The following is a 26,898-nucleotide window of genomic DNA, read 5'->3' as shown; positions in this document are numbered from 1 at the left end:
TGACCGGTCACAGGAGTGACTGGGTGGCCGCGGGGCTCCCTTCCAGCCTCAGTGATTCTGTGACTCCGTGAATCCTGTCCAAGTCTCTGAAGCGCTGCCCTGGCCCGGGTTCCCGAGGGTGGGATCAGAGGGGCAGGGACGCGGGCCCGGAGCGCCTCAGGCCGGGAGCAAGGGGCACCCCCGGGGCAGCAGCGAGGAGCTCCCGGCGGCTGCGTGAGGGGAGAGGGCGCGGGAGGCTGCGGGCAGGCACACGACAGGCGAGATCAGATAGATATTAGGGAAAAAAAAAAATCACTATTCGGGTGATCTGGTGGTGGAGTCACCATCCCTAGAGGTATTTTAGAGGTGCGTGCATCTGGCTCAGGGTGATGCGCTTTAGGGGTAGTGTTGGCTTGACAGCGGGACTTGATGATTTTAAAGGTCTCTTCCAGCCTTGAGCATTCTCTGATTCGGTAGGATGCCGTGAGGGCTCTGGAAAGGCGACGCTGCCCGGGGAGCGGAGGGGGCTGCTCACAAGGGGAAATGCCCCGAACTCGCCCCGTACAGGCGCGGGCCGACCGCGGCTCGGGGATGGCGGATCCCGACCCCGCCGCTGCCCGGCCCCGCCGCCGCTCACCCGCCCACCGCTGCCCTGCGCCAGACCTCCGGCGCGCCAGGGGGCGCTGCCGCCGCCACCGCCCGCTGCGGGCCGCGCGGAGCCGGGCCGGGCTCCGCCTCAACAGCGCGGCCTCTCCCGGGCGGGCCGGGCCGGGGCCATGGGGAAGAAACACAAGAAGCACAAGTCGGACAAACATCCCTACGAGGGTGGGTCCCCTCCGGGGGTGGGCGGGCAGAGGCCGCCGGGCAGCGCGGCCCGAAGCGGACGCGGGCCCCGGAGCCCCCAGCGGCGCCCGCTCCGCCCCGCCGGGCCCAGCGCCGGGGCTGTTCGGACGCTCCGGGCTGAGGCTGCGGGGAGCGGGGCCCTCGCTCCGCCCGCGGGCCCGGGGACGGGAGATGGGCGATGGGCGGCGGGCTCGCCTCTGCGCGGGGGAGAAGCAGCTGCAGGGACTGGAAATGAGGAAATGGTGCGGTGAGGAAGAGGAGCGATCGCGGGGGTTACTGAGGACGGGACTGTTTTGTCTGGTACTCACACAGCCTGTTTCTCTGCCGGTTTAAGAATATGTAGAAAAGCCACTGAAGCTGGTGCTGAAAGTTGGAGGAAATGAAGTTGCTGAGCTGTCCACTGGAAATGCAGGACTTGATTCCAGCCTCTACGAAGACAAATCTGAACATGAAAAACACAAGGACAGAAAAAGGAAAAAGAGAAAGAAAGGAGAAAAACAAGTTCCTGGCGAAGAAAAGGAGAAAAGAAGGAGAAAAGTTAAGGTATGTGTTCATGCTACTGCATTTTAGCAAAAAAAAAAAAAAAATTGACTTTCTCTAGGTTTCACAGCAAAAAGTCAGCAGATATGACTGTAACTTGTATCCTTAAGCTGGAATACATTCAGCCTCGGTGTTTGAGGCGTTCCTGTCTCATTTTTAAAGGATACACACCACACAGCTGTCACATTTTCTAAAAACCTAATTCAGTGATACATTGCATTGTATGGCTGGATTATTTCAGTGTCCAGCAGATGGAGACAGTACATAAAGAATACAGAATTTTTAAGCACTTACAAACTATTCTTATCTTTTAAGATATATTTTGAAAAATCTAGTGGTGTGTGTTTAATATCCCCAATGACAATGTTACATCACACTGCAACAATCTAGAGAGCATTATGTACATTAATAATGCAGGTGTTCTTAAATTTCCATAACAATCTTTCCAGGAGGATAAAAAGAAACGAGATCGAGACCATGGAGACAGTGAGGGAGAGCAGGAACTGAAATGTCAGACCCCCGTCAGAATGGAATTGTCACCAGAGAAACCACTGACCAGCACTTTATCCAAGCAGGAGGGTAGGGAGAAAAAAGAAATTTCTTTTGCTAATTCATGTTTTCTGTAATTGACTCATGTTTTATTGTTCTTTGTTTACTTTTGTAGTAAGTGACTTGGCATTTTGTGCCATCTCAGTGTTTTTCTCCATCTTGTACAAAAGTTTGGAATTAGATTTCTGTATACTTCCTTTGGTATTTCTGTCAGAGTGAGCAGAATGTCAAGTAAGGGTAATGGGAAAAGTAGATCCCCTGTAGGTATTGTGGGGTTTGCCATGGTATTCTTTTCTTTGTACTGAATTCTCAAGGGGCATCAGTTTTGTTTGGTTGATTTCTGATATCTTGGGAGTGCAGTCAGTTCTGCCTCACACTGTTTCTCCCCCCCCCTTGTTTTTGGTCTAGAGGTGGAGCAGACACCACTTCAGGAGGCTCTGAATCAACTCATGAGACAGCTGCAGAGGTAATGTCTGTGCTACAGGCTTGCAGAGCTGTGAAGGGAAAATAATATCCAGTAAGGGAAGGGGCACACACAAAGCTGAGTGAAAATATAATTGGTAAATATATTGCTAAGAGGGCTGTTGTAGGAATTTAAGTGCTAGTTTAAGAAAGTGTAATTAGAACTTCTCTTCAGCTTAGGCTTCTTGTGAACACTTCCAGTTTCAAGTTCATTGTAGTTTTAAAAAGCTTTCAAAACCAGGAAAGTTTTCCAATAATGTGACGCTTGCTTTAGAGGAACCTTTTGAAAGGAAGGCACAAGAGATTATAATTAACTTGCCAAAGTTTCTTTTACCTTGAATTCTCCCATTTTAGCGTTATTTCCTATGAAAGGGAAGTATGCACTTGAGAACTTATGTTCTCTTACTGTTTTACTAACCACATGTCTTTTGGTTAAAACAATCAAGTCTGCAGTTTTTTCAAATAGTCTCCTATTTAAGATAATATTTCTTCACTTTAAGACTATCTGCATCTTGTGCAAGTGTGGTTGAAAGATCTTTCACTTTAGCTGTCTCGCTAGGCTTGAAACTTTGTTTGCAAGTTTTCTCTTATCCATAAATTTTCAAGACCTAGATGTGATGTCCGTTTCAAGAACCTTTAACTATCAAAAGATGCCTGTGTTAGTTTTGGCTCCCTTTCTGTGCATACAAAAAGCAGCACTTGTGATTTTGAACTCTGTCTCTTCCCTTCTGACAATTTCTGAGCAAGGGATGAAACACAAGAATATTCTTACATTCTGTATATTTCTTTTACTTTTAATTATTTCTAATATGGTACAAAACACCCTTGTTAAAATGTAAAACCTTTAAAAAAATTTGGGTTTTTTTTTCATTTTCTGGGGTATACAGATAATTATCAAAATATAGAAAGAAGTTCTGAAATATATTTGTAGTACTTTTTTGGTACATGGATCTGCATATGAGATCTTTTTAACCTTAAAAGGGAAAGATTATGCTGACATAAGCTGTTTCTCTCTTTATAGTTCTAATTTCTTTTCAGCTTAGTTATTTCCTTTCTATTTAATTCTAAACTCAGTTCTTTGTTATAAGTTGAAACAAAAAAATGTCTTTCATTTCTTAACAGAAAGGATCCAAGTTCTTTCTTTTCATTTCCTGTGACTGACTTTATTGCCCCTGGCTATTCCATGATCATTAAAAACCCAATGGATTTTAGTACCATGAAAGAGAAGATCAAGAACAATGGGTACCAGTCCATAGAAGAATTAAAGGTAATGTTTTGAGTTTTGTTTTGACTACAGAGGTGTATTATGCTCAATTGATTTGAAGGCTTGTATTTTATGGGAATAGAAAGATGCCAGAATGAATCAGTACTTCTGCCTCAAGGAATGTTTCTTCTTGAATTTTTGTGAGCAAGTAAGTTCTGAGCGTAAAAGAGAAAGCACTTCTGGTTTGTAAATGTGCATCTCAACAAGATGGAGATGGTTCCAGGTTTTGTGCAGGATTGCATGGAATCTGTCCATCTGTCCTTCAGCATATTTTAGATGTGTTACTTTTCCCAGGCTGGTCTGGTCATGGAGATCAATGAGTAAAGGCACTGTGAGCTTGGTCCTGTTGACAGCAACCACTTGTCCTGGTGCTGTAGTGTGCCTAATGGATTCAAGGGCCTGGTTTGAAAACCTCCTTGAACTTCTAAGAGATGTGGGGCCTAGTTTTGTTTTGTTTTCTTCATCAGAAATACTCTAGTTCTTTACTGGGCTAGATTGTGTGTAATTATCAATTAGGCAGATGTTAGTTAATAGCATTGGTTTTATTTTCTTGCACATTCTTTAGATCACCAAAACTTAAGAAGAGCATTCCCTGTTGTAACAGCTTTTTCTGGTTAGCTTTTAATTTTAACTTTGTAAGTGATGAGGATGTTATAAAACATATTCACCTGCAGAGGCTGCAGTGAGCTAAGAATGCAGTTTCTAGCTCACTTGAGTTTCAAACAAGCATACATTTCTTCATTGTAACTAAAACTTTGGGATAGTCTTTGTAATAATTTAACTTGGCACTGCAGCTGTTTTTTTCTTTGTTATGTTGCTTCACTTTGTTTTAATGACTGCTGAGTGGCCAGGAGGTGGGTAGTTGTAGTTAAGAGGGTTTCCTTAAAACTTTAAAAACTACAAACAGTACTGAACACTTTAGAATACTTTAAGGATGTTTTTTGGGTTGATAGATTCAAGTCTTAAAGCAAAGTTACATACTTTTCCCTGTTTACATTTTCAATAGATTTCTTAAATTCATTAATTAAAAGTATTCTTCTAAGCTTTTTTCCCTAAAGCTCAAGACACCCCATTTGCAACAACAATATCAGTATAGTACACTGTAAAATTAACTTTCATTCCAAAATTATTCATGTTTGAACAGGATAACTTCAAACTGATGTGTAATAATGCAATGATTTACAACAAACCAGACACCATTTACTACAAAGCTGCAAAAAAACTGCTGCACTCAGGGATGAAGATACTTAGCCAGGTAACAAAAAACACCAAACAAAATATTCAAAAGTATACTATTTCTTTTTTTGATCTCTGTTTGTCCCTTTTACAGGGATCTCTTGAAAATTAATAAAACCTTGCATGGTATTTGTCAAATGCTTGTATATTGGAATATAAATAGTACATTGTTTTAGTAGTGTTGCCAGATCAGTCATTATAGAAACAATTGCATTTAGTATTTCACCTTCTAGATTCTGTTTGTTTGCTAGTGTAAGAAAGAACTCAGATAAAATGAGTTTCTATGGGTAGGTTACAAAAAGAATAATTGAAGCAGCAAATAAAAGGATTTTGATGTTATTCAGGAGAGAATTCAGAGCCTGAAACAAAGTATAGAATTCATGGCTGACCTGCAGAAGACAAGGAAGCAGAAGGACAAGACAGATGTGCAGCAAACTGGGGAAGAGGAAAATGGTCCTGGGAAAGACAGAGGAGAACCTATGGATGGTGACACCAAAGCATTCAAAACACCCAGCAAAGAGCACAAAAAGTGAAGTATTATCTGAGTCATTGTAGGATACACCTTTTAAATGCTGCAGAAACAAGAGGACTTAGGGTAGAGTGGATGTGGGTTTTTCTCTGGTACTGCTTAGACATTTGCATCTTAAGGGATCAAAACTTACATAAAGCATCCTCATCTATTAAAACCAAATAAGTTTAGAATCATTTTTGATACGGTCATTTTTGAGTGCAGGTAACCATGTACTGTTCATCAACTCCATTCCTTCAATTATTTTCTGGTTTAGTGTCTATTTCACAGACACTGTGTAGTTTTGGAGAAAGCTTGCAAACATGTGCTTTTAAACATTTTGGTACAAAAAGCTACATAGCCAATTTTGGTTACTTTTTGTTTGTTTGCATAGTAGTTGTATTTGAAACATGGAGCTGCCTAGCTACAGAAAGTGTACTTTCTGAAATAGCTGTTCATTTCTAGAAATACCAGATATGAAGATGGTAAATATTTAGGTAAATAAATGCTGGATACTAAAATTAAGAGCATCCAATATTCCAAGAGTATCTTAGTTTTGTAGGAGACCTTTACAGAGACCTTTACAGTTATTAACTGTATTTGTCACATGCCTTCCCCAGCTGTATTAAATACAGTCACGTTCAATAACACTCTTTTTTGTTCTTAGTTGTTTTGTCTACAAAACCAGAGTTGGCTAAAACTATTGTCAGAGTATCCTGCTGTGTTATTTAGCAATTGGTGTCCAGTAGTCCCTAAGCTGTGTGGGTACATTCACAGGAAGGATAAAGACCTGCTTGAAGACAAATTACGGAGCAGCAGCTTGGAAAGGGAACAAGAGCAGATTGATCGGATTGTGAAGGAGTCTGGAGGGAAGTTAACCAGACGCCTTGCAAACAGCCAGGTAAGCACTGAGGGATTTGTTAGCTCCTTTCCCTTTTCTATAAACCAGGTTTCCTTGACCTCTTACACCAGTTGAAACCTTATATCTGCTTTTACTGCAGCTTACACCATTTTACACCATTGATCATCTATGTAACATCATAAGGTTGAAAAAAAAGTGCAATTTGAATGCATGCTGAATTTCATCAGCAGAGCAAGTTGAGCTAAAATATTCAATAAAGTAATAGAAAAAGATGAATAATAGAAAGCTCAAGAAACTAAATCTGACCTGCAAAAAACCTCATAGTTTTGAAACAGACACATACCTGACCAAAGGTTATTAATATTACAGAAGAAACTCAGATTGGTAATACTATGCCTGTTTCATTTTCTACATTTTTTGTCACTTGGCCTCTGCAGAAACATTAATATTTATCATAATATCTTAATTCTTTGTGCCTATACCAATTATAAATGTATCTGATGAAAGTAAAAACTTAGAGCAGCACTCAATTTTGAGTGACTGATTTCCTTCTTATTCCTGCAGATAGGACAGTTTCATTAAATGTTTTCATTAGTTTAAGGACCATGAATTTCAAGTACTATAGTCTAATAGTCCAATCTTATTTCAGTGTGAATTTGAACGAAGGAAACCAGATGGTACAACAACTCTGGGCCTTCTTAATCCCGTTGACCTCGCTGCAGGAGGTGAGTTGGCACGGTTCAGGTAACAAGTGACTTCCACGTACCTGGCATTTTGCAGGGGCAGATGAGCAAATCCTGGCCAAGAACTGAATGCCTCTTTCCAGCCTGATAAAGATCTGGATTGGAAAAGCTGCAGCTGAGAGATCACATAGATGGGCCTCAGCTGTGGCTATTGTTAGGAGCAGCTGGTGGATGCCCTCAGTGCTGTTGCTTCTCTGATTTGTGTCAGCTGTTTGTGGAAGCTGCAAAAGAACACTTCTGCTGCTGGAGAATTTCTTGGGATCCTCTTATTTCTGGTTCATGTACAGAGTGCAGTGTCTGCTGACCCAGAAGGTCACAGATGTTTAGAATTAGGAACTGTCTGGGTCCCAGATCATTAGCATGAAGCATTTGGATAGGAAAGCACACTTTGGGAGCCATGTCCTGTTTATTTTGAGTTCTTAGCTGTGAGAATTAAATGAGTTTGGTCATCTTCCTATGGCCTTCTCTGTTTCTGTATTTTGGTATGTCCTATTGCAGAGCCAGGTTACTGCCCTGTAAAGCTGGGAATGACAGCAGGAAGGCTTCAGTCAGGAGTTAATACATTACAGGGGTTCAAAGAAGATAAAAGAAACAAGGTTACTCCAGGTAAGTTCTGATTTTTTTTAAAAAAATACAAATCTTTCTTCTTATATAAACAAAGTGTATTGATCTTGTAACTAGCACATAAATTTGGAACTAAGGACTTCTAAAAATAAAGCACATTATTAGATGTCCTTGCCCATGGCTGAGGGGTTGGAACTAGATGATCCTTAAGGACCTTCCCAACCCAAACCATTCTGTGATTCTTTGTATCCAGTGCACAATTAAACAACATATCACAGAGTCCGGCTTAAGTCACATACAAAAGGGGCAAGAGATTTACTTTTTATCTACATTGAGAAGAGAAACAATCTGATAGGGAAAGGTTTTTGATGGCTTTAAAAGAGCAGGGGTCAGCCTGAGAACCTTTTTCCAGCATCAGACTCTTCATGTTGTGCTAAGGCACACAGTGGTGTTAATGACATATTTGCAAATACAAATGCATTTGATTTTGATCTTACTAAATTGTTCCCTTGTGAACAGACGGCGTTCTGTGAAAGCTTGTTTTCACCTTAAGAAATACATTCCCTCAAAAACTTTTCGTGGGGATTGTCTTCTCATTTCTATCTGAAGCATACAAAGCAGGGTAATAATTAATACTATTGTTATTCATTAGTGACATACTTGAATTATGGACCCTTCAGTTCCTATGCACCAACGTATGATTCAACGTTTGCCAACATAAGCAAAGAAGATTCTGACCTGATCTATTCAACATATGGGGAAGACTCTAACCAAGGATCTTCCAGGTAAATCCAGCAAGCAGGGTGCACAGTACAGCTCCCATGGACAGCTCTCTGCAGGGCTGGCTTTGCTGTGGAGTGATGGCCCCACTGTCTTTAGAGCTCACAGGGGTTTGTTTGTGTTAGCAACAAACACTTCAGGAGAAGAATCTGCCTCTAAAGTGAAATTAGCCAAGATGGAAGAGTTTTGATGCTGCTGATTCCTAGGAGTACAGTGTCTAAACGTAAATGTATTTTTAACTGAAAGACTCATGTTCCAAGCCAGAAGAATATTGAGTTGTACAAATGTTTGTATAAACTGGTGGGGGTTTATCACATTATTTACTGCCTTGAATGAATGCAAAGCTTTTTACAGCTTTGTAAAAAGAATTCTATTGGTTTCTTGTTTTTGATTGTAAAAATTTCAAAGTCCCTTTGTTTTGTGAGAATTTCACAAGGAGCAGGCACAGTGATATAAATTTTTAGGAAGGGGAGCAATGCTTTAGTACAGTGTAAATGTGAAGGGCCTGTGCAAGTTTGCTTTTGTGTTGATGCAGCTGCCTGAGACACTACACTTTTCCAACTTTTCCAGTGTCCCATGCAGAATGGATTCCTCAGCTACACAAGGCAGGCATGATTAAACTAAAGTAATCTATTTTGATCAGATCCTGTGCTACTTTTTGTGTTTTCTGTGCTCTACATATTGGTTTGACCTTATGTAACGTTTTTACATTAAATGTTTGATATGAAAGTAGTTACCTTAACTATCTTTATTTTTTCAGTATTCAAGATATTTTTATGAAATCCCAGGATTATCCTCTCTTAATGGCTGATAGTTTGCTGGATGTTCTGACTAAAGGAGGACATTCTAGAGCTCTCAGAGAACTAGAAATGGTAAGAGTGGATTTGTGTATTATCTGGTCTTTGGTTTTAGCACACAAGCTCTAAAGCAAGAGATAGATTATGCTGATCCTATTGATGGGCTTCATTTTAACCAATAGAATTGGAAGGTAAAGACTGGCCTTTGCCTCCAGTGGCAGGATTTTCTGGAAAGGAATTATTGTATTGTTAATTAGTGAATATTAACATATTGTACAGAGATATAATTACCCATTCTTTGTCCATTATCCCATTCCCATTATCACTAACTCTTGTTTCAAGACCAATAAGCAGTTGTTTAAAAATAAGGTGATCATTGACAGGCTTTTTTTTCATGAAAATTTTATCACATTTCTAGCTGCCACTGTTTAGTTCAGGTGAATTAATATGTAGTTTTTCCCTTTACTTGGTACCATGCTTTTAAAATCAAACATGTAAAAATACTGCTGTGTAAAAATACTGAACAGTGACTTCAGGTTCTTAGGAAATTCCAGTCCTGTCTGTGCTAAATACAACTGGAATCAAAGGAGCTCATTTGATAACCTTAACTTAATTGACAATCCAAAAAATTATTTGAGAATCTCCTCAGAGCTTTTCCTGTTAACTAAAAGTCTTCCTTTGAGTTTCAAATCAATGCCAACTGTTTATTGAAATAAACAGATTGTAGCCTGAATGGGTCAAATATTACCTAAGTTAATCCTAGAGAAAGTTCATGGACCTTTTTGCCTCAGCTCAGCTCACACCTTTCCTTAGCATTACACATTATCTCTTTTCTTGTACCCAGTAGTGGCACTGACTGTCAGGGTCTGGCCTCTTACTCTTGGCAGTATTAAGAGAAATACAATTGCATAGAGAAACAGAAAACATTTCAGCCTCTAATAACCACCCTTCCTCTTCTTCCTGCACCCCAGTAAATAGTCTCTGATGTGACATCACTGTGAACTTTGCAAAGAGAAATAAAACCTGAGCTGAAAAAAATGTATTTCAGTAAACATCAGTACCCCAAGAAGGACCCTAAAAAATAGCTGCTTCATAACTTACTTTACAGTGAAAGCACATTATGACATTGCATACTTACCTAAAAATGGCATGTTTTAAGATTTTACTTCGAATTTAAGAGAGTAATTTTAACTCCTTCTTTCAAAATCCTTTCTTTATTCAGCCATGTGAGGAAGCTGAAGGCCCACAGGAAAGAAGTGATGCAATGAAAGATGTAAAGGTAAAATTTTTCTTTATTAACTTCTCCAACCAACCTGTCCAAGCTCACAGTTATAAAATGGCCTAAAACTTTCAGGGCTGTACAACAGCCCTGAGACTTGGACAAGCTGTAAATCTTGTAAAAATGGTGTGTCCCTTTGTAGGCATGAGGACAGTAAGGTTCTCCAAAACATTACATCTTACCTATATTTTAAGAGAGCTAGAAGAAAATGCTTATGGGGTTTTTGTTTGTGGTTGTTTGGAGCTATAGCTTTGTTTCTAAATTAATCTGGTTTTGTTTAACTTGAATTTGTAGTGTGAGTGTAGGATGCCACATGATACGTAGCAGTCTTTGAGAAGTTCTCACTTTATGCCCCTTATAGACAATACATTACTGATATCTCAAATCATTCCCCCCAAACTTTGCTCAGCTAGAGAAAGCAGTTCTAGGGCCAGGGTGCTCTCCTGAAGCATCTCTTCATCTGCAACCAGATCTTTGATAAAATCTCCTTTAGGTGAGCTGAAGGAATTCTAAAACTGTTTTTTAATTGGGATGCTGGTCTTAAGTTACCCCATCATTTGTGCATATCCCCAATGGTTTTGGCAGATGCTGTTTTCTATTTGCATATGAAATAGAATGAGTAAACACTAACTGTAGAACAGTAAGTTATACAGGTTGTCTTTTCAGCTTCCCCTCTGTATGTTCACTTACTTTCGTAGAGTAGGCTCTCTTTACCTTTGTGTTCTGATCTTCCCCAGACAATTTTGTTGTTTCAAGGCTGAGCTAAGTATAATCTAAATTATTACTTGCTGGGGTTTTTTTTTCAGATTATGGAAATTGATATTGCTGCCAGGTTGGATGCTGCTAATAGTGACAGACTTACAGCCCTAAAGGCAGTTACAAACTTTGGCATGCCTATAGAAGAGTTTGATTCTGAAGGTGAGTCTTCCTGGTAGCCCAAGTTCTGATATGTCTGTAACTCTTTTAGTTTCTCAGTCCCTTACAGTATTTTGTATCATAAAGTCAGTAAATAGACATTACTTAGATCTTATTAGTGAGGACTTTCTTTTTCTCTTTAAACAGAGGCTGAAATCTTCCAAAGGAAACTTGATGAAACAACAAAGCTGCTCAGAGAACTCCAGGACGCTCAAAATGAACGACTGAGCACAAAACCACCCCCTAATATGATTTGTCTTCTGGGTCCATCTTACAGAGAAATGCACTTGGGTAAATACACTTTTTCTGATCATTCTTGCAGAATTGATGAAGTCCCAACCGGTATCAACTCCAAGACAAAAAAATCTTTAGGGCTGTAGTATAGATTATATGCTCTGTTAGGCCTAGAGGATTAACTTAAACTTCTTTGGATGTAAAACCAGATGAAAATCTTGAATAGTAATTACAAGTATTCCCTCTTTATTCCTAAATGTCCCTAGAAGTGATTGAAGTTTCTGTATGCCATGGGGCAGACATAGCCAAGTACCAATAACTCCATGAGTTCTGCAGTGTCTTTGAACAGGTCTGCTTAAGTATTACCAGGTTATTATTGCAAGGCCAGCTTTGGTCCAGGATGGATCTGGTTATCAGTCTGTTGAGTTACACTAATTAATACCAGTCATACATTCTTTAGTTATTTGAAACCTGCTTGTCTCACAGATCAGCTACACAGCTTTTGTTAATGGCAGCCCTCTAAGACAGGACTGTGTGCAGAGTGCCTGTTTGGCAAGTAAAACTGACTTCTGCAAGACTGTTCATGGTCTAAACTAGACCACATTGATGTGATTAGATAAACTCCCCATTACTTAAGAAATATGACCAAGTCTAAACCAGATCAAAGACTATCTTTTTTATGTTTCATTACTTATGGCTTCCTTCTTGAGGGAAAACCACATTTGTAGCAACAAGAACAGTCTCTCTTTATATCCAAAGCTTCGTGCTGAATCCCAGATTCCAGCCATTACTAACAGCAGTCCTGTGTGGGTGCCACCAGCCCTCTCCCAGCTGCTGCATGTGTGGCCCAGGTTTCATTAACTTACTCTTTAACTTCTGGTGTTTTCCTGATGGCAGCAAGCCTTGGGCAGCAGCTGTTTCATTCCTCCTGTTCTTCTCACTTTGTCTCTTGGTTCCCAGGATGTCTTGCATGGCTGCACACAGCACAGCACAGATCTTCTGGTCTAGAAATATTATTTAACATAGTTGCCTTTGTACTAAATAATTGAACTGTATGCAGGGTGATTCAGCAATTTGGTGTCTATATCTAGCATATAAACACATCCTCTTATCTTTCCCAGCGGAGAGAGTAACCAATAACCTGAAGGAACTTGCCCAGCAAGTGACTCCAGGTGACATTGTCAGTACCTACGGAATCCGGAAAGCAATGGGAATCTCGGTCCCTCTGCCTGAGACAGAAGACAGCTGGGTAGATTTGACAGAGGGTGAGTATATGAAAACATCTTGTAGCATCTGTTCAGCTGGAACAAAACCACATCTGCAAATCCTTAGACTGGCTTATGGTAAAACTTGGCAGTAGTGTGGTTCCAATTTTCAGTTCTTCTCTCCATTTTAAATTCTGTTTCAAATGGAAAGTTGCTGCCTTTGGTCTCAGTCCAAATTGAATCTTTTGTGTGTATGGAACTTTGGTTCAGCTACATGGTTACTTTACAATCCATCTTACAGCACTGCCAGATTTTAAATCTCAATAATTCATTTAATTTTAGTTTTTCCATTTTGCGTGAGGTTGCAAGAGAGGAGTTAAAATTCCTCACTTGCTAAAATGAGAACATTGTGACTCCTTCTTCTCCAGGCTTTTGGCTGCGCACTCCTTTTGCTTAGTTTGGCCAGCTGTCATGCTTTGGAACCTGACAGTGTGAGTTCAGCTCACCCCATCCAGCCAAAAGTAATGGCTGTTTTTGCTGGATTAGGGAGTCTGGTCAGTGGAGTCTCAGTGCCAGACCCTCTCCTCCCCCATTTATAACATGCACAACAAAAATACTCAATCCGTGGTTTATGAAAGTTTTCACTAAATAACATTTTAACTGAAAGAGCAGGATTAATTCAGGAGCTCATTCCTATTTTTAAAGAAACTGCTCAAGAAATTTCAATTTCAAAATTATTGAGCCTTTTCTTTTTCATAACATTACATAGAGGCTTTGTAATAGAACCAAATGAAACACAGGCTTCTCTGCTGTATATGCATGTCTCCACTTGAGCATTCTGTGGTCAGTGACCTGCTACCTGTTGTAAACTTTCAGACTTTGAAGAGCCTAAAAAGACCATCACTGTTCCTGAAAATGAGTGTGGTGCAGTTACAAGCTGAAGATTCTGTTCAGCTTACAGTTGTTTGTTTAATTCTGTTTAAGAACCAGGTAAACGTCCTTCAGGTGCATTCACCATGTGTGTTTGTGTGTTAAACTACTTTTGTTTATTAAATTTTGGAGCTGATGGCTTTTAAAGGGTTTGTATTAGTTACTTCTGCTATGTAAATGCACTAAATTATTCTTTTTGCATTCTCTAATGTTTTTAAGCTCCTCTGCCGCATTTAAGTTTTCCTAAATTACCAAGTGTCTGGAAAAGTCAAAGCATAATGACAATGTGCCTATATATGGTGCAGGGACTCAACCAAAAGTTTCTAGAAGTAATGTATAGACTTGTCTCTGAGTCTGGTTAGTGCAAACATCCTTAGTGTCTACAACTCCCCCTTTTTAAAATTACTGTGCAACTCTCATGGACATGAGGAAGAGAAATAAACTTTTTATACAAAACTGATGCAGTGTGATGAATTAACAAAAGCTCAGCTTTGTGATACTTTGAATGTGGATTAATCTCCTCTTAGAGAAACCTTGCTGTGTACTTACAGTATCCTAAACTGGAGGGCAAGCTCAGACCCATGACCAGAAGTGAGAATAACACTTAGTGTCAGCAAGTACAAGTACCCCTGGATGTGGTACACATCTCTGAGACATGCAGCCTGACAGTTCTTATTATGCCTGGATAATGGTTCTAGGCCTGCTTATCACAAAGCCTTCTCACATGAAGGGACAGCTCCCTGTTCACCAGAGGTGCAGACCAGCAGCACAGCCCTCAGGCACAGAGAGCTGCAGCATGGCCTGGGTACAGGTGCAGCCAGTGGCACACCCAAGTAGGCTTTTTCCCTGTGCTCCCCATTTGCTCTCACACTGTCACACAGTGCTGCACACATGGCTTCTACCATAGGCATCCTGAATTGTTTTCAAATGTTGCTTTTTTTAATCCCCAATTCCAGTAGAACCCTGGAGTCAAGAGGAATGAGCTGCAGGGTTCCAGCCATTGCTGATGTGTGCAGTGGCTGGGAACTGAACTAAGAGGTAACCTACAGGCCAAACAGCATTGTGAATTCCCTCTCCCCTTAGTCTTCTGGCCAACATCATCCTTGCTTCCTTCCTCCCTTCCTTCCTCTCTGAAAATGCTGCAGAAAGATTTCTTTTTAAACTTTCACAATTACTAAAATATATTGCAAAATTTTTAACTGTCAGCCTGGGTTTTTCTCCAGTAGTTTCAATTGTCCCAGAAGACTTAATAGTCACCACTGGAGTTTTTTCAGTTCTAGGTAATAGCAGCTGAATTATTACCCCAGGGAATGAATTCTTCTATTACCATATAAATCATTTTCATGCTACAAGATTCAGGGCAAATGTGCCAGCCAAATCCTTCCTGGCTCCTTCCCTAGCATCTCATTGCCCATCACTCACCTTTTGGATGGTGCAGGAGGTGGCTGCCAGTGACAGAAGGATTTCTCATCAGCTGTTGAACACGTGGATATCACTCTAAGCATTTTCTACTGGCAACATTTTTTAGAAAGATAAATACTGAGTTTAGTTTATCAGTAAAAACATTTCCATTAAGTGTGCAGCACTATAAAAAACATACCTCCTTTTCATGGGTATCTCCATCAAAATAATTACAAAACCAGACATGTTTCAATAAGCTTTTTATTTCTTAGTAAAAACAAAAGTTTGTTCTTTAAACCAGATTCCTAGTTCCAGATGTTATTAGCTCTTCAAATTTGATACAGTGCCATTTTTTCCACTTAAGAAAAAAAAATAATGCTGCAAGGAAGATTTTTCCACCAAGATTGTTTCTTCAATGTTTCACAGTTCAATCTCAGGACTGCTGAAAACAATTATTTCAATACAGTTGCTTGTTAAGTTGCACTTTTTCTGTGGTTGAATATAGCGCTCATATTATACAGTTCCAATTCTGGTGAGAAATTAGTCATCCTCTTTTTCATTACACACAGTTTCTAACTTCCCCAAGAAGGCTGTGCACAGCACACCAAGTGAGCATTCTTTTTAAACCTGCAACCAAACCCAACTCCTTCCCCTTTGGAAGCTGCAGCTCTTCCTGCCACTTCTGCAAATGAGGTTGAGTTGAAGTTACACCCAAGTAAGTTACCAGCCTTACAGGCAACATCATGTAAACAAAAGCATTTCAAAATGCTGTAACAGACAGCAAATGTTCTCTCATAGATAACCTACATCTACAGTCTACTAGGTCTGTGAACAGGAGCACTTCAGAGCCAGCTCTATTTATAGGCATAATGCACTTTTCAAAATAGATACATGAGACACATGGTCACTTTACCTAACATGACATCAAAGACTGCTGAAAGGAGCCTTTGACACATGCATGGTCCTGTAAAACAATAAATACCTCTAAAGAAATGCTTGCTAAACACCTGTAACTACAAATACACAACATACAAGAGTAGTAAAAGCTGTTTGAAGGTTTACTCAGCCACAACACTGACTTGCACTAACACAACAGTATGTCACTTCTTTCTTCAGCAGAGCCCATGCCTGAACTTACAACCTCAAATTCAGGTTTTCTTACATGCTGTTTTCTGTTGGAGACCTACTACACACATAGATTTGATCTACAAAATTGACAAAGAGTACACATATGATTTTTAATCCACAGCTGGACAATATTTAGGTTTGTTCCTGTCTTGAAATACAGTCCCTTCCTCTTCTAAAGAAATTACACAGTAATTAGAAAGCAGCAGTGAAGCACAGGACTGCTGAAACACTTGTCCAGGATGGGTTGGTACTAAACCCAGAAGCATTAGGAAGTGCTGGTTGTAGAGGAGGAAGGCTCAACCAAACAGGTGTTGTACTCCCCAGTCACTGCTGCTGTCCAGCCCTAACCTGGTGTATGGGGAAAGGGGGAACCCATCCTTGGTAAGGGCACAAGATGCCAGCCTTACAAACTACTGTCATCTCCACCAACAGCAAACAGGTGAGGAGGTTGCAGTGGGTAAAAAATGCCAATGTAGAAATTAGCAAAGGACACTAACAGCTTAAAAACCTTACAAACTAAACTAATTTACACAATGTCCGCAATGATCTTATGAATGTTCTACTCGTACTTCCAGTACTGGGGCTCTGCTGAAACATTTCATTATGAACACATTTTTTCCATACATCCTTTTGTAACCTCAAAAACGGTTTATGAAAAAAACTGCACTGCCTGTGAAAGGCGTAGAAACCAGCCAGTGGCTGGTCAAATCTTAGAAATAAGAACACAAAAAAAAAGCAAACCCCACCACAGACACAGTTCTGTTTATACAGTATCTGCTACTGTTTCTAATACTATTTCAGTAATTCTGTTCTTCAGCTTCCCAGCAATTCAGAACAGTTTTTTTTTCTTTCCTAAGTGCCCTCAAGAACACAGCATAGAATCAGAATTCCTGCTGGGATCAGCAACACCAGCTGCTGTCAGAGCCTGATCCCTGTGCTCCTCACCATCAGTTGTACTTTTTGAAATTTAAAGTAAAAAATTAAATGTTTACCGTGACAGAACAAAATGCACATACAGACACTAATTGCAGAGAAATACAAAGGAGAACATGTAATATAATGTAAACACACTGAACTAGATTAAAGTTATTTCTGATCAGCTCTTGGTCATGGAAATATCTGCAGAACACAAGGTACTGCTGTGGAGGAGGCAGGGTGGTGAAGTGACCTCATCCTGTGCAATTCAGGTTTTTTCCCAAAAGAGCTCAGCACAGTTATCATGTGATACACTTGAGTTTCCTTGCATTCCTCTTGCCATTACTCAGCTGTCTTGTGCTGTGCAGTGTGTTCAGCATTAAAAGCAGGATAGCAGTGCCCTCAGTATCAGCACACACATCAGGACAAACACAATACTGGAAGCAGGTGTGTGTCAAGCAGGCAATGGAATGTTTTAACATGGGAATGAGTTCTACAGTGCATCCACACTAGTTGTCACCGGAGCTGTTAAGACTCCCAGTGCAGGTAAGGAAAGCAACTAACTGAAAAGGCCTCATGGCAATTCCAGGTAAATCCTCAAATTACTTCAGGAAAAAGTAGCCTTTTTCAGACTGATGGTTGTGTATCTTCTAGGAACTTCTCAGAATTCTTCTTTATTAAAAAAAAAAATCTCTCATCTTGAGATGTAGAAGAGATAGGAACAGTATATACATGTTTTTAGAATAAAGTCCTTCACATAAGGAGGGAAATTCTATGTCTTCACAGAAGGGAGGCAGATCTAAGTCTATTTTGATTAACTTCATTGTAGCCTCAGTTCAGTCCCATGCCTTGGAATTTGGCTGTCTCAGTGCAAACAAAGTAAGTCCTCAGTTCTCCCTTGCCTTTGACATTAATGAGTCCCCTACATTCACATGAGTATCCCAGCTCCTGTAGTATTTTGCTTGTTTCTTCAGTGACCTTTGTGTGAAAAGAATTAGAAACTCCTGTGAAATTCTTCTGATTATTCACATTGAAGCAAAATTCCACAACCAATTAGAAATAATGCCTTGGACACTGCAAGGCTCATAGTTTTACCTGGATCTTGCCAAGCTCCCCTGTGCTCTCCATTCGGCTGGCAACATTAACAGTGTTGCCCCAGATGTCATACTGAGGCTTCCGGGCTCCAATCACTCCAGCAATCACAGGGCCATGATTAATCCCTGCAGAAACACAGACAGGTGTCATTACTGAGGTAGAAAGGGATGTGATTGTGTTAGCTGTAGCTTCAGGGGAAAAAAACATCCCAAAACTTAACTCTGCAAACCTTTCTAGCAATCAGTATTAGTGCTGTTCTATAAGTATTCATACTGAGGCTCAGGAGATCTAGGGCACAAAGCAAAATTCTTCCTCTTCTACTTTTAATATACAGAAATGAGCATTGTAATGACAATACTGTCTTTAGTCAACAGTCACTAACAGGGTACTTCACTCTTCATCTGTATCTTTCATTTCCTCCAAAGTCATCCAGCTGCACTCTTCCTGCTGCTCCCTCCAGTAATGAGAAAAAGCCCGTCTGTGGAGGAACTTGGCCTGTCTAAAGGAGCTGACCAGACAATATTGCCTTTGGCTATTCAGCACTTGGACCTACCTCATCCTGCCATTCCTCCCTTGTCTGAGCTGTGGGGCTCACACCCCACAAACAGAACTCACCCACACGTAGGCGGAAGTTGTTGAAGGAATGTCGGTTGATGCCATCCAGTTTACTCATGAGGGCAATTCCATACTCCACCATAATCCCAATGTGAGCGTGCTGCCTTTCCCTATCCTGTGCAAGTCATAACACAGATTAATGACCAAATTAGAACACGAAAGGCTGTGTCAGGCTGCTACTCCAAAGCAGTACTAGAAGCGACTGGAGTGTTTATAAGGATGAGACCACTCATCCTTGTCAATGCAGAACTGCAGAATTTCAAAACTCCACTAAGTAGAGCTGGGATGTCTGTGAGGCAACAAGCATGATATGATTAAATTTTTTAACAAATTATTGCCTGTCCTTTAGAGTTTCACCTTTAATTTTACATGTTTTGGGCATATTATTATATACATCTTAATGTCATACACAAACCTGCTATACTGAAAATGAGCCAGAGAAATTGGTATTAATTCTTCTGGGTGACAGACCTAATGTGGCACTTGAAGATTCTCTTTCTGTGCCAGTTCTCAGGTATCACAAAAAGCCTACTGCCCAGTTCTGAAATTGCCTTTTCTTTGGCTCCCATTCTTTGACTCCCTTATTATTAGAGCCCTTCTCTTATGCATCTAGGAATGTCAAACTACTGGAATCAAAGATGAAAGATGTAAAAATTATGCTGGGATTACAGACTGAATACCTTAATTCAGAAATAAAATAGAACTAGGAGATAAATAGTGAATTCAACAGGAGACAATACAATATTGTCTTCTTTTTCCACATTTCAGGAAGTCACCACTCATGTTTTACTTTTTCATATCATGTTACATTTTGTTACTTTGAACACACCTATGCAGCCACAGAATACTGAAGGCAGATTCAGAGCCAACATACCTGGTTGTTCTCCTGGCCTGGTGTAACACTGAGACCAGCTGCTGCCATGTAAGTGCTTCCAATTGTTTTTATTTTTTCAACACCACTAAATTTAGGTTTTAACAAGAGCTGTTTGAATGGAAAGAAAACAAAAACTTGAGACTTTAATACCTCATTTCAGTGTAGTATTTAACCAGAAATCTTATACTGTCTACCATAAGCATTAAACATCTCTAGCAATACTATCACTCACATGAAGATTAGATAAAACACTGAGGATTAGTTTCACAGTCTTGCTCTACCCACTCACAGGAGAAATTAAAGTACTGAAGTACTGAAATAAAGTCCCTAAAGTCAGGACTTTCAAACCATACTTCTAATAGATTGGATGATGTACTTGAAAATCCCAACCAGATGAGAAAATATCTTTCAAGGTTGCAAGGCTGAAGTCAGAATATTAGTACAGCAAAAAAATGGTTTTTCCCCCTCTAATGCTCACAGATCTAGTGAAACATTCATTTTGCAGTAAATATGTAATCCAGTGCATTAATGACAGAAGCTTAATTACCTCATCAAAATCAGCAATGATTTCATTTAACAGCCTCAAGCATTCCAAGCCTTCTTTATTGACATCACATTCAGTGTAAAACACCTTAAAATCTGGTACTGATGCAAACATGACACAGACACAGTCGTAGGATTGATGGTACCAGTCCTAAAGGAAAGCAATAAACCCACACATTGTCAGCAGCCACATTCCCCCACAGCTACTCACACTCATGATACTTGTTTGTAACCAGTAATCAAATTACAGCTTTCCTATGAAGTCAACCACATCTCTTATTCTATCAGAAACATTAACAAAGTGGATTTTCCTAAGGAAAAGCTGAGATTCCTTAAAGATACCTTCAACATTTTCATCCACTTGGACACTGTCACTCTTCTGAGACACAGCATTGTTCTCTCTTATGACATGCTGGCAGAATGAGATTTCTTTTAAAAAAAATCATTATCAATGAACTTTTCTCTGGGAGACACTATCTGCTCCTCAACTCATATCTCTAAATACTATGACGTATCCTCTCTGGTAAAATACAGTCTTTGGAAAGCAGTAAATCTCATTTAAATATTTGCCAAACTTAAACTGTGTCCTGAAGCTGAACTACTAATTCCGAGAACAGATTTCAGGGACTGACACTAGAAGTTTTCTTTTTTTTGAAGCTATCTGGTTAACAGGTTCTTGGGTTTACAAGGGTCTTGGAATACAAACAAGAGGCAAAGATTGCAGAAGTTTACAGTTATTTTTCACATCATGTGTACTATATATCACAGAAACCCAATTTGCTATCCTTCACATAGGGGAGGCTCAACACACCTCATTTCGTTTTTCTCCAATGAAATATGCAGCAACATGTGCTGGAAGAACATTTTCCAGCAAAAGCCTGTTAACATTCTCCATAGTTTCAAATTGTTCATGTTCCTTTTTAAACTTATTCTTCCACAGACAATCCAGTCGACAGTAATAGTCAATCTGCAAAGAGAGCAAATATGACAAATTTAATCCATAAAATAACTCACTGAAAAATATTAGGCAATTTTCTGAAGAAGTGTAGTAGCAATTTATTCAAGGCCTTTTGAGTCTATATAGTTATGAAAAATGTGCTTTGAGAGCAAAGGTCAGAAAAATATGAAGCAGCCACTAAGACCAAATGTCATTTGATACCATCAGGTGTATTTACCAAAATGACACTTTACTAATATAATTATTTTTATCTTGAATTGCTATGTTGATTTAGAAGGAATACTGGTATATAAATATAGATAGATCAAAACTGGAAGAACCAGGAAGTTCTCATGATTGTGATGCAAACACTGTTGAAAACTAGAAAAATGTTCCCATCCTTCCACAGTAAAAATTCTTTCATTACCAAAACCTAATTACATGCGTGTTATCTGCAAGACCAGAATACTAAAAAAAGACAAAAAATATATACTTATTAAAAGCACAATTTCAAGGAACAACACTTTTGCATTTTATTTAAATCAACTTGCTGCAAGTAAAGGAATTATACAGGATTGCATTTTAAATACATACCTGTTTTGCAAGTAAAACTAGGGTTATGTAAAACAGAACCAGATACAAATTAGTCATTATCCTTGGCTCTTTGATGAAAAACCTGAAAATAAAGCAATACAAAGTCATCTGTATGCTTTAAGAAAATCTGCACGCTGGAGGGTTGGGGTGGGAGGTGAGGGGAAGAGGGTGTCTGTCCAGACTTGCACCACAGGCTCACTGTTCATTTGTGCCATTGGCTGGCTGGGGACGGGTCCTGTCCCAACAACCAGAAAGGGTTATCAGCCAGTCCAACACATGGAATGATGCATTGCACATCACAACACACTGGGTGTTGAAACCTTGTTCAGTAGCTGTTGTGAGATGCTGAGTGAGATGCTCAAGTAAACAGGGCTTTATCTTAATGGAGCTATCTTAATTTCCACCAGACTGAGTTTCAGCTCCCACCCCACACCACCCTACAAAAACACAGCCAACAAAACCTTGAGTAGTAAAATAAACTTTCTTATTTGTGGAAGGAAAGACAATAACAAATTAAAAACCTGAATTCCTAAGACAAAGACAGCAGTTAAATTATATCTGTATCTGAATCACCACTCATATTTCATAGTAAGATCAGTCTTACCACATCTATTACTTTCTACAAATGCAAATTAAATTCTCATCATATGAATGATTAAGTTCACTCAAGCTTTTTTAAGGTGTGCTGACAGCTTACAGCCCCTGCAAAATAAATTTATTCTAATCTTCAACTATGAGACTATGCTGAGGAATCTGAGAAAGACTTAAAAACTAACAGTAAAGCCTTTGCATGTGATTTCTCTTCAGTATTTTCAGTTTCTGCAATTGGATCAGGTAAATTGCTGTTATTTTTCACAGTACCAGTAAGAGTTCACCATCCTATTGACTACCAAGCTTGACCCTCAGACTTTTAGCTTTTCTTCATAACATAAGATCAACCTTAATATGACAAATATTCTTCTCTCTAGTCCTTAATGTAATCCAAGGCTTCTAGGGATCTCAGAAGCCACATGACAGAATTTTTTCAGAGAACATATACTTTGTTTAAAAAGTATATGTAAAAAAAGGTGGCATGGTCAAATAGGATTTCCATGTTGTTAACTTTACAGAAAGGTTTGCAGTGTCTGGCTTACGTGATTTTGATATTTCAATATTCCAGTAAGTGCACAAAAATCTAACACTTCCTTAAATGAAACATAAAAGGATGAGAAACTTTACAGTGCACCTGGTACTGTTGCCATAGTTGTCTTTGTGCTGAAGGGTATTAAAAATGATGAGGTAGACAGTCACAGCAATGGACAGGAAGAGAACTTTGAGTTCGAAGCTCATTTGAAGAAATACCGAGCAGGCAATGAACCCCAGTATACAGCAGTAAGCATAATACTGTAAAGAGAAATGTAAAGGTAAAGAGCCTTTGCATTATTCAGAACTTATGTCTAAGAAATGTTCAAACCGCAGCAAGTTCTTGAGTTCATGATCGCTGCAATTAAAACTTTATTTTTAATGGCACTAAAAGGATGAACTTAATATTGATTTCCGTTTACTTTTATAATTTGTTATGGGTAAACAAAAATATTTAAACAAAAAAAATCAACATAAGTAAGCAATGCCAAATAAAAACTGAAGTGTTGAGAATTTATCTTCTGAAGTTTATTAATTTAAGCAATTATTTATTTAAAGTCTGAGAGTAATCTAAAGTAGGTTCACAGTCCATAGAACCAGCAAATCCAGCACTCTAATCCTGTTCTGACTGTGCTTTCCCACTGTGACCTAGAGCAGATGCCCCATTCCCAGCTCCCACACCAGTAACACATGGAGACTGTGCCTGGTTATCCAGCCTGAGACACAGCTCCTCAGAAGAGCTGTGATTGATGCTAAGAAGCATTACCAAGCTATGGCCACTGTCCCCTTGATGGAATTGCTGAGCACTTTGCCAGGGGAGTCCCAGCTCAGGGGGAGTGTCCAAGGTCAGCCTGCAGCTGGCAGCACCAGGTGTGTGGTGCAGACAGGACTGCTGCCTGCAGCCACAGGCACAGGTGTCAGCTGCCTACAAGCAGCTCCAAAATCACCTCAGCTTCTGCTCCTCAGTGCACAAAGCACAGTTTTCCCATCTGTAATAGCACAGGCCTACTACAGAACTGTGAGATTCTTGGCCAAATAATTAACATTTCTACTGAAGTGAATGAAACCAGAACAATTTATGAAGCAACTCCTAATCAGAGTCCATATATTACACATTACACCAACTCTGTCATCCTAAGAGAGGTCTGTCAGCCACTTAAGCCCTTTCACTCTGTAAAAACACTTTACTGGGACACTAGCAAGTACAGCTCTCATCTTCAGACTCAAACATTATCATCACCCTGTTCTGCTGTTTTTTCCTTAAAGATTTAGACCTACTTCTCAGTCTGAAATCTCTAAAAACTGCAAAGCCATACTTTACTTAGCAAAACAACAGCAGCTAAATTATTTTGATTTCATGAACAATTTTTCTGCTGTCATATATCTAGAAAAGCTTCCTTTTATACAACAGAACCTGTCATTTGTCAGTAATGTACACCACATTCAAAGATCAGGCCTAAGATGCATTCACTACTTACAGTTTCCTCTATGCAGGAATGAGTTGTGTTTCCAAAGCCCTGATGTACAAACATGCAAGAAAAAAAAAATCACCAGGTGAGCACAATGTGCATTTCATTTGTAACTTATCATTTGTCATAAGCACCTGAATGAAAGGCTCCTCACACACCTTGCTGCACATAATTCAAAAACATATCCATCATCTAAAGAGGTGTCCAGGTGACAAAGGAGCATCCCAAACATTTGGATGAACTCAAAATAGAACACTACTTTGGCATTAAAGATATAAAAAGTGAAACTCCCAGAAATAGTACTTTTGTGTCACTAGTAAGTGCTGAATTTACCCTTACAGAAATGCTGGAGAACACCTTTCAAAGATGCTGAAAGACCAAAATAAACCAAAACTTCAGTTTTATACATGAATACTCCTGACTTCTGAAAATCCCCAAAGGATGCACAAGAAAGCTATATATAAAAATACAAAATATCCCTTAAAACTGCCTTGTGCCATGAGCAAGACTTCATGTTCAATAGTTAAAAAAACCCAAAACCCTATCTTTATAAATAAAAAGAAAAAAATATAAAAATATTGCCATCCATCATGACATCATCCTACCCAATTCAGGATGTTCTATGATTCTATACCCACCATCCAAGACTCATTTCACTTCAATCCTAGAAATTAAGATGGTACTCTACTCACATAGGTGGTAGCATTCAGGTCATTTGATCCAGTAAAGTTGGCAGGTTTGTTCTTTTCAGTAGTCTTGATTTATTGGAGGGGAAGAAAAAAAAACACAAAGCAAAACAAATCAATAAAACCAGCATACAAACTAATTAGCAGGTAATCACTGATTTTTTCCCTATATATTTTAACAAGAGCGATGGTCTGGTTGTCTTTTCAGTGCTACTGAAGAAATTTTGAAATACAATTGCATCCCATGTAGTTGTACTAAACATATATGCACACACAAGCTGCAAGAAGGTTAAAATTTACTTATTTTCTAATTGGGGGTAAAGGTTTACATTATGGCTATGTTAATTTGGCAGCTATCTGGCACAAACATGTGGTTTTGTCTCACCCCCCAGTTTCACAGCTGCTGTTCCTGTTTTCTTTCAGTCTGTCTCTGGTGGTGTTCACATGACACCACTGTGAGTCAATTCAAGGACCTAAGCCAGCAAAAAATAGCCTATGAAAGAAAATTAAGCATTTTCTGCAGTATTGCTCTCAGAAGGAACTCCCCATGGAATCAGAAGAATGGCAAGGCAAAGGAACACCAGTTTTAGTAGTTAACTATCAGTTTAGTGGAACTGTTAACACACAGAGCTTGTCTTAACAAAATAAAAAGGACAGTTGTTCAAACGTACATGCCCCGGGTGCAATATAATATTCAAACTAAATTCAAAAGACAGATGCCATTTCCACTTTACTCCAGCAGTACCTATCCCCAATGCCTTGGCTTTTAGAAGAGAGCCAGGCTATATTCTTCCCTCCCTCACCCACATACTACCAGTGAGTGCAAATACCACAGTGAACTGCTTAAAGTGCTGCCTGCCACTGCCAAACATTTCAAACCACATTAAAACAGGAAAACATCTTAGTGAGGAGGGTTACAATCAAGAGCTGTTATAAGTGCTGTCTTGAAAACCAGAAAAGTTTGTAGAACTGAAGCCTATCAAGTGTACTTCCAGTTCCACAAACTAGGAGCTTTTATTTTAATGCTTTTACTTGACATCAGGCACTATTCCCTGTGTAAATCAACTCAGCTGTAAGTCAGGCATTAGAAAAAGCAGTGAAATCCGGTATTTGATGAAAAGAAAGCAGGAAGTTACTTCAACTGTGGATTTTACAATAAGTTCATTAATTAATGTGATTACTTACCAAGTTAAAAATGGCTATAGTCAGCAAGGCAGCTATAGTGATGACTGCTAGAGGCAGCCTAAGCAAAGGCATTGTTTCCACCTTTTCTGAGACAGCACACAGATGGCGCAGGGGAGGCCATTGGTCTGAGCAGCACTTCTGTAAACACAATTAATTAGTTTCAGTAACAGATAACACTTTGATACAGGGGAAGAAATATTTCTAAAAATAAATTTGACCTTTTTTTCTGCAGGAGAGTGTCACGAGCCTTTACTGGAATTCTAATTTAGAATCTCCTTATTCTGATTCAATGTCTAACACCTTTCCCCAGCTGAAAATAGAGACAATGCTTCCTTTCTACAAAGGCATTAGGTGCTAAAATTTTCTGAATTTGTGCTTTAAAAATACAGAATTATGATCTGTTTGAAAGTTCTAGAGAAAAGTTAATAAAAATGCAGTGAAAATTCTGTGGGTTTTTTTTTTTTTAGTCATAGAGCTATAATATTTGGAACTAAATTTTCAGATTAATAAATTGAAACCAACTCTGGACAGCCCCATTCTTGCCATCTCTATGTCCTCTAATTGTTGCTATAGACAAAAAAAACCACTAAAGCATATAATTTTAATGACTTCAAGCATTATTCCATTATTTGGCGACACCAAAA

General features: G+C 39.3%; 2 protein-coding genes across 4 annotated transcripts in view; one reads left to right on the top strand and one right to left on the bottom strand.

Moving 5' to 3' along the window:
- The first annotated feature begins 687 nt into the window (after positions 1-687).
- Positions 688-14,150, top strand: BRD7 (bromodomain containing 7). Of its 2 annotated transcripts, none has more exons than XM_066557194.1 (17): positions 688-804; positions 1,157-1,365; positions 1,812-1,941; positions 2,320-2,377; positions 3,496-3,640; positions 4,782-4,892; positions 5,218-5,402; positions 6,159-6,282; positions 6,893-6,968; positions 7,485-7,592; positions 8,203-8,335; positions 9,091-9,202; positions 10,350-10,406; positions 11,213-11,324; positions 11,469-11,612; positions 12,677-12,820; positions 13,637-14,150. In XM_066557194.1, exons 1-17 carry the CDS (start codon positions 756-758, stop codon positions 13,699-13,701), a joined length of 1,962 nt encoding a protein of 653 aa, XP_066413291.1. In that variant the 5' UTR covers positions 688-755; the 3' UTR covers positions 13,702-14,150. The 2 variants fall into 2 exon arrangements, with proteins under 2 accessions (XP_066413291.1, XP_066413292.1); XM_066557195.1 differs by having other exon boundaries at positions 694-804; positions 1,166-1,365.
- A 1,184-nt stretch (positions 14,151-15,334) lies between these two features.
- The window catches only part of ADCY7 (adenylate cyclase 7), a 60,267-nt gene continuing 48,703 nt past the window's right edge, over positions 15,335-26,898 (bottom strand). For both annotated transcript variants that reach the window (XM_066557349.1, XM_066557350.1), the window contains exons 18-28: positions 26,255-26,392; positions 25,076-25,138; positions 24,393-24,431; positions 23,018-23,175; positions 21,793-21,874; positions 21,073-21,228; positions 20,266-20,412; positions 19,719-19,826; positions 18,845-18,959; positions 18,230-18,354; positions 15,335-18,112 (exon numbers count right to left, since the gene is read on the bottom strand). In XM_066557349.1, the coding sequence (XP_066413446.1) occupies positions 17,966-18,112; positions 18,230-18,354; positions 18,845-18,959; positions 19,719-19,826; positions 20,266-20,412; positions 21,073-21,228; positions 21,793-21,874; positions 23,018-23,175; positions 24,393-24,431; positions 25,076-25,138; positions 26,255-26,392 (1,278 nt within the window). In that variant the 3' untranslated portion in view covers positions 15,335-17,965. The remainder of the gene's footprint in view (positions 18,113-18,229; positions 18,355-18,844; positions 18,960-19,718; positions 19,827-20,265; positions 20,413-21,072; positions 21,229-21,792; positions 21,875-23,017; positions 23,176-24,392; positions 24,432-25,075; positions 25,139-26,254; positions 26,393-26,898) is intronic.

Source organism: Molothrus aeneus, chromosome 11, assembly GCF_037042795.1.
Source record: "Molothrus aeneus isolate 106 chromosome 11, BPBGC_Maene_1.0, whole genome shotgun sequence".
In the NCBI taxonomy this organism is placed as follows: domain Eukaryota; kingdom Metazoa; phylum Chordata; class Aves; order Passeriformes; family Icteridae; genus Molothrus; species Molothrus aeneus.
The sequence above is the reverse complement of the archived record's forward strand: the minus strand, read 5'-3'. Positions and strand labels throughout refer to the sequence as shown.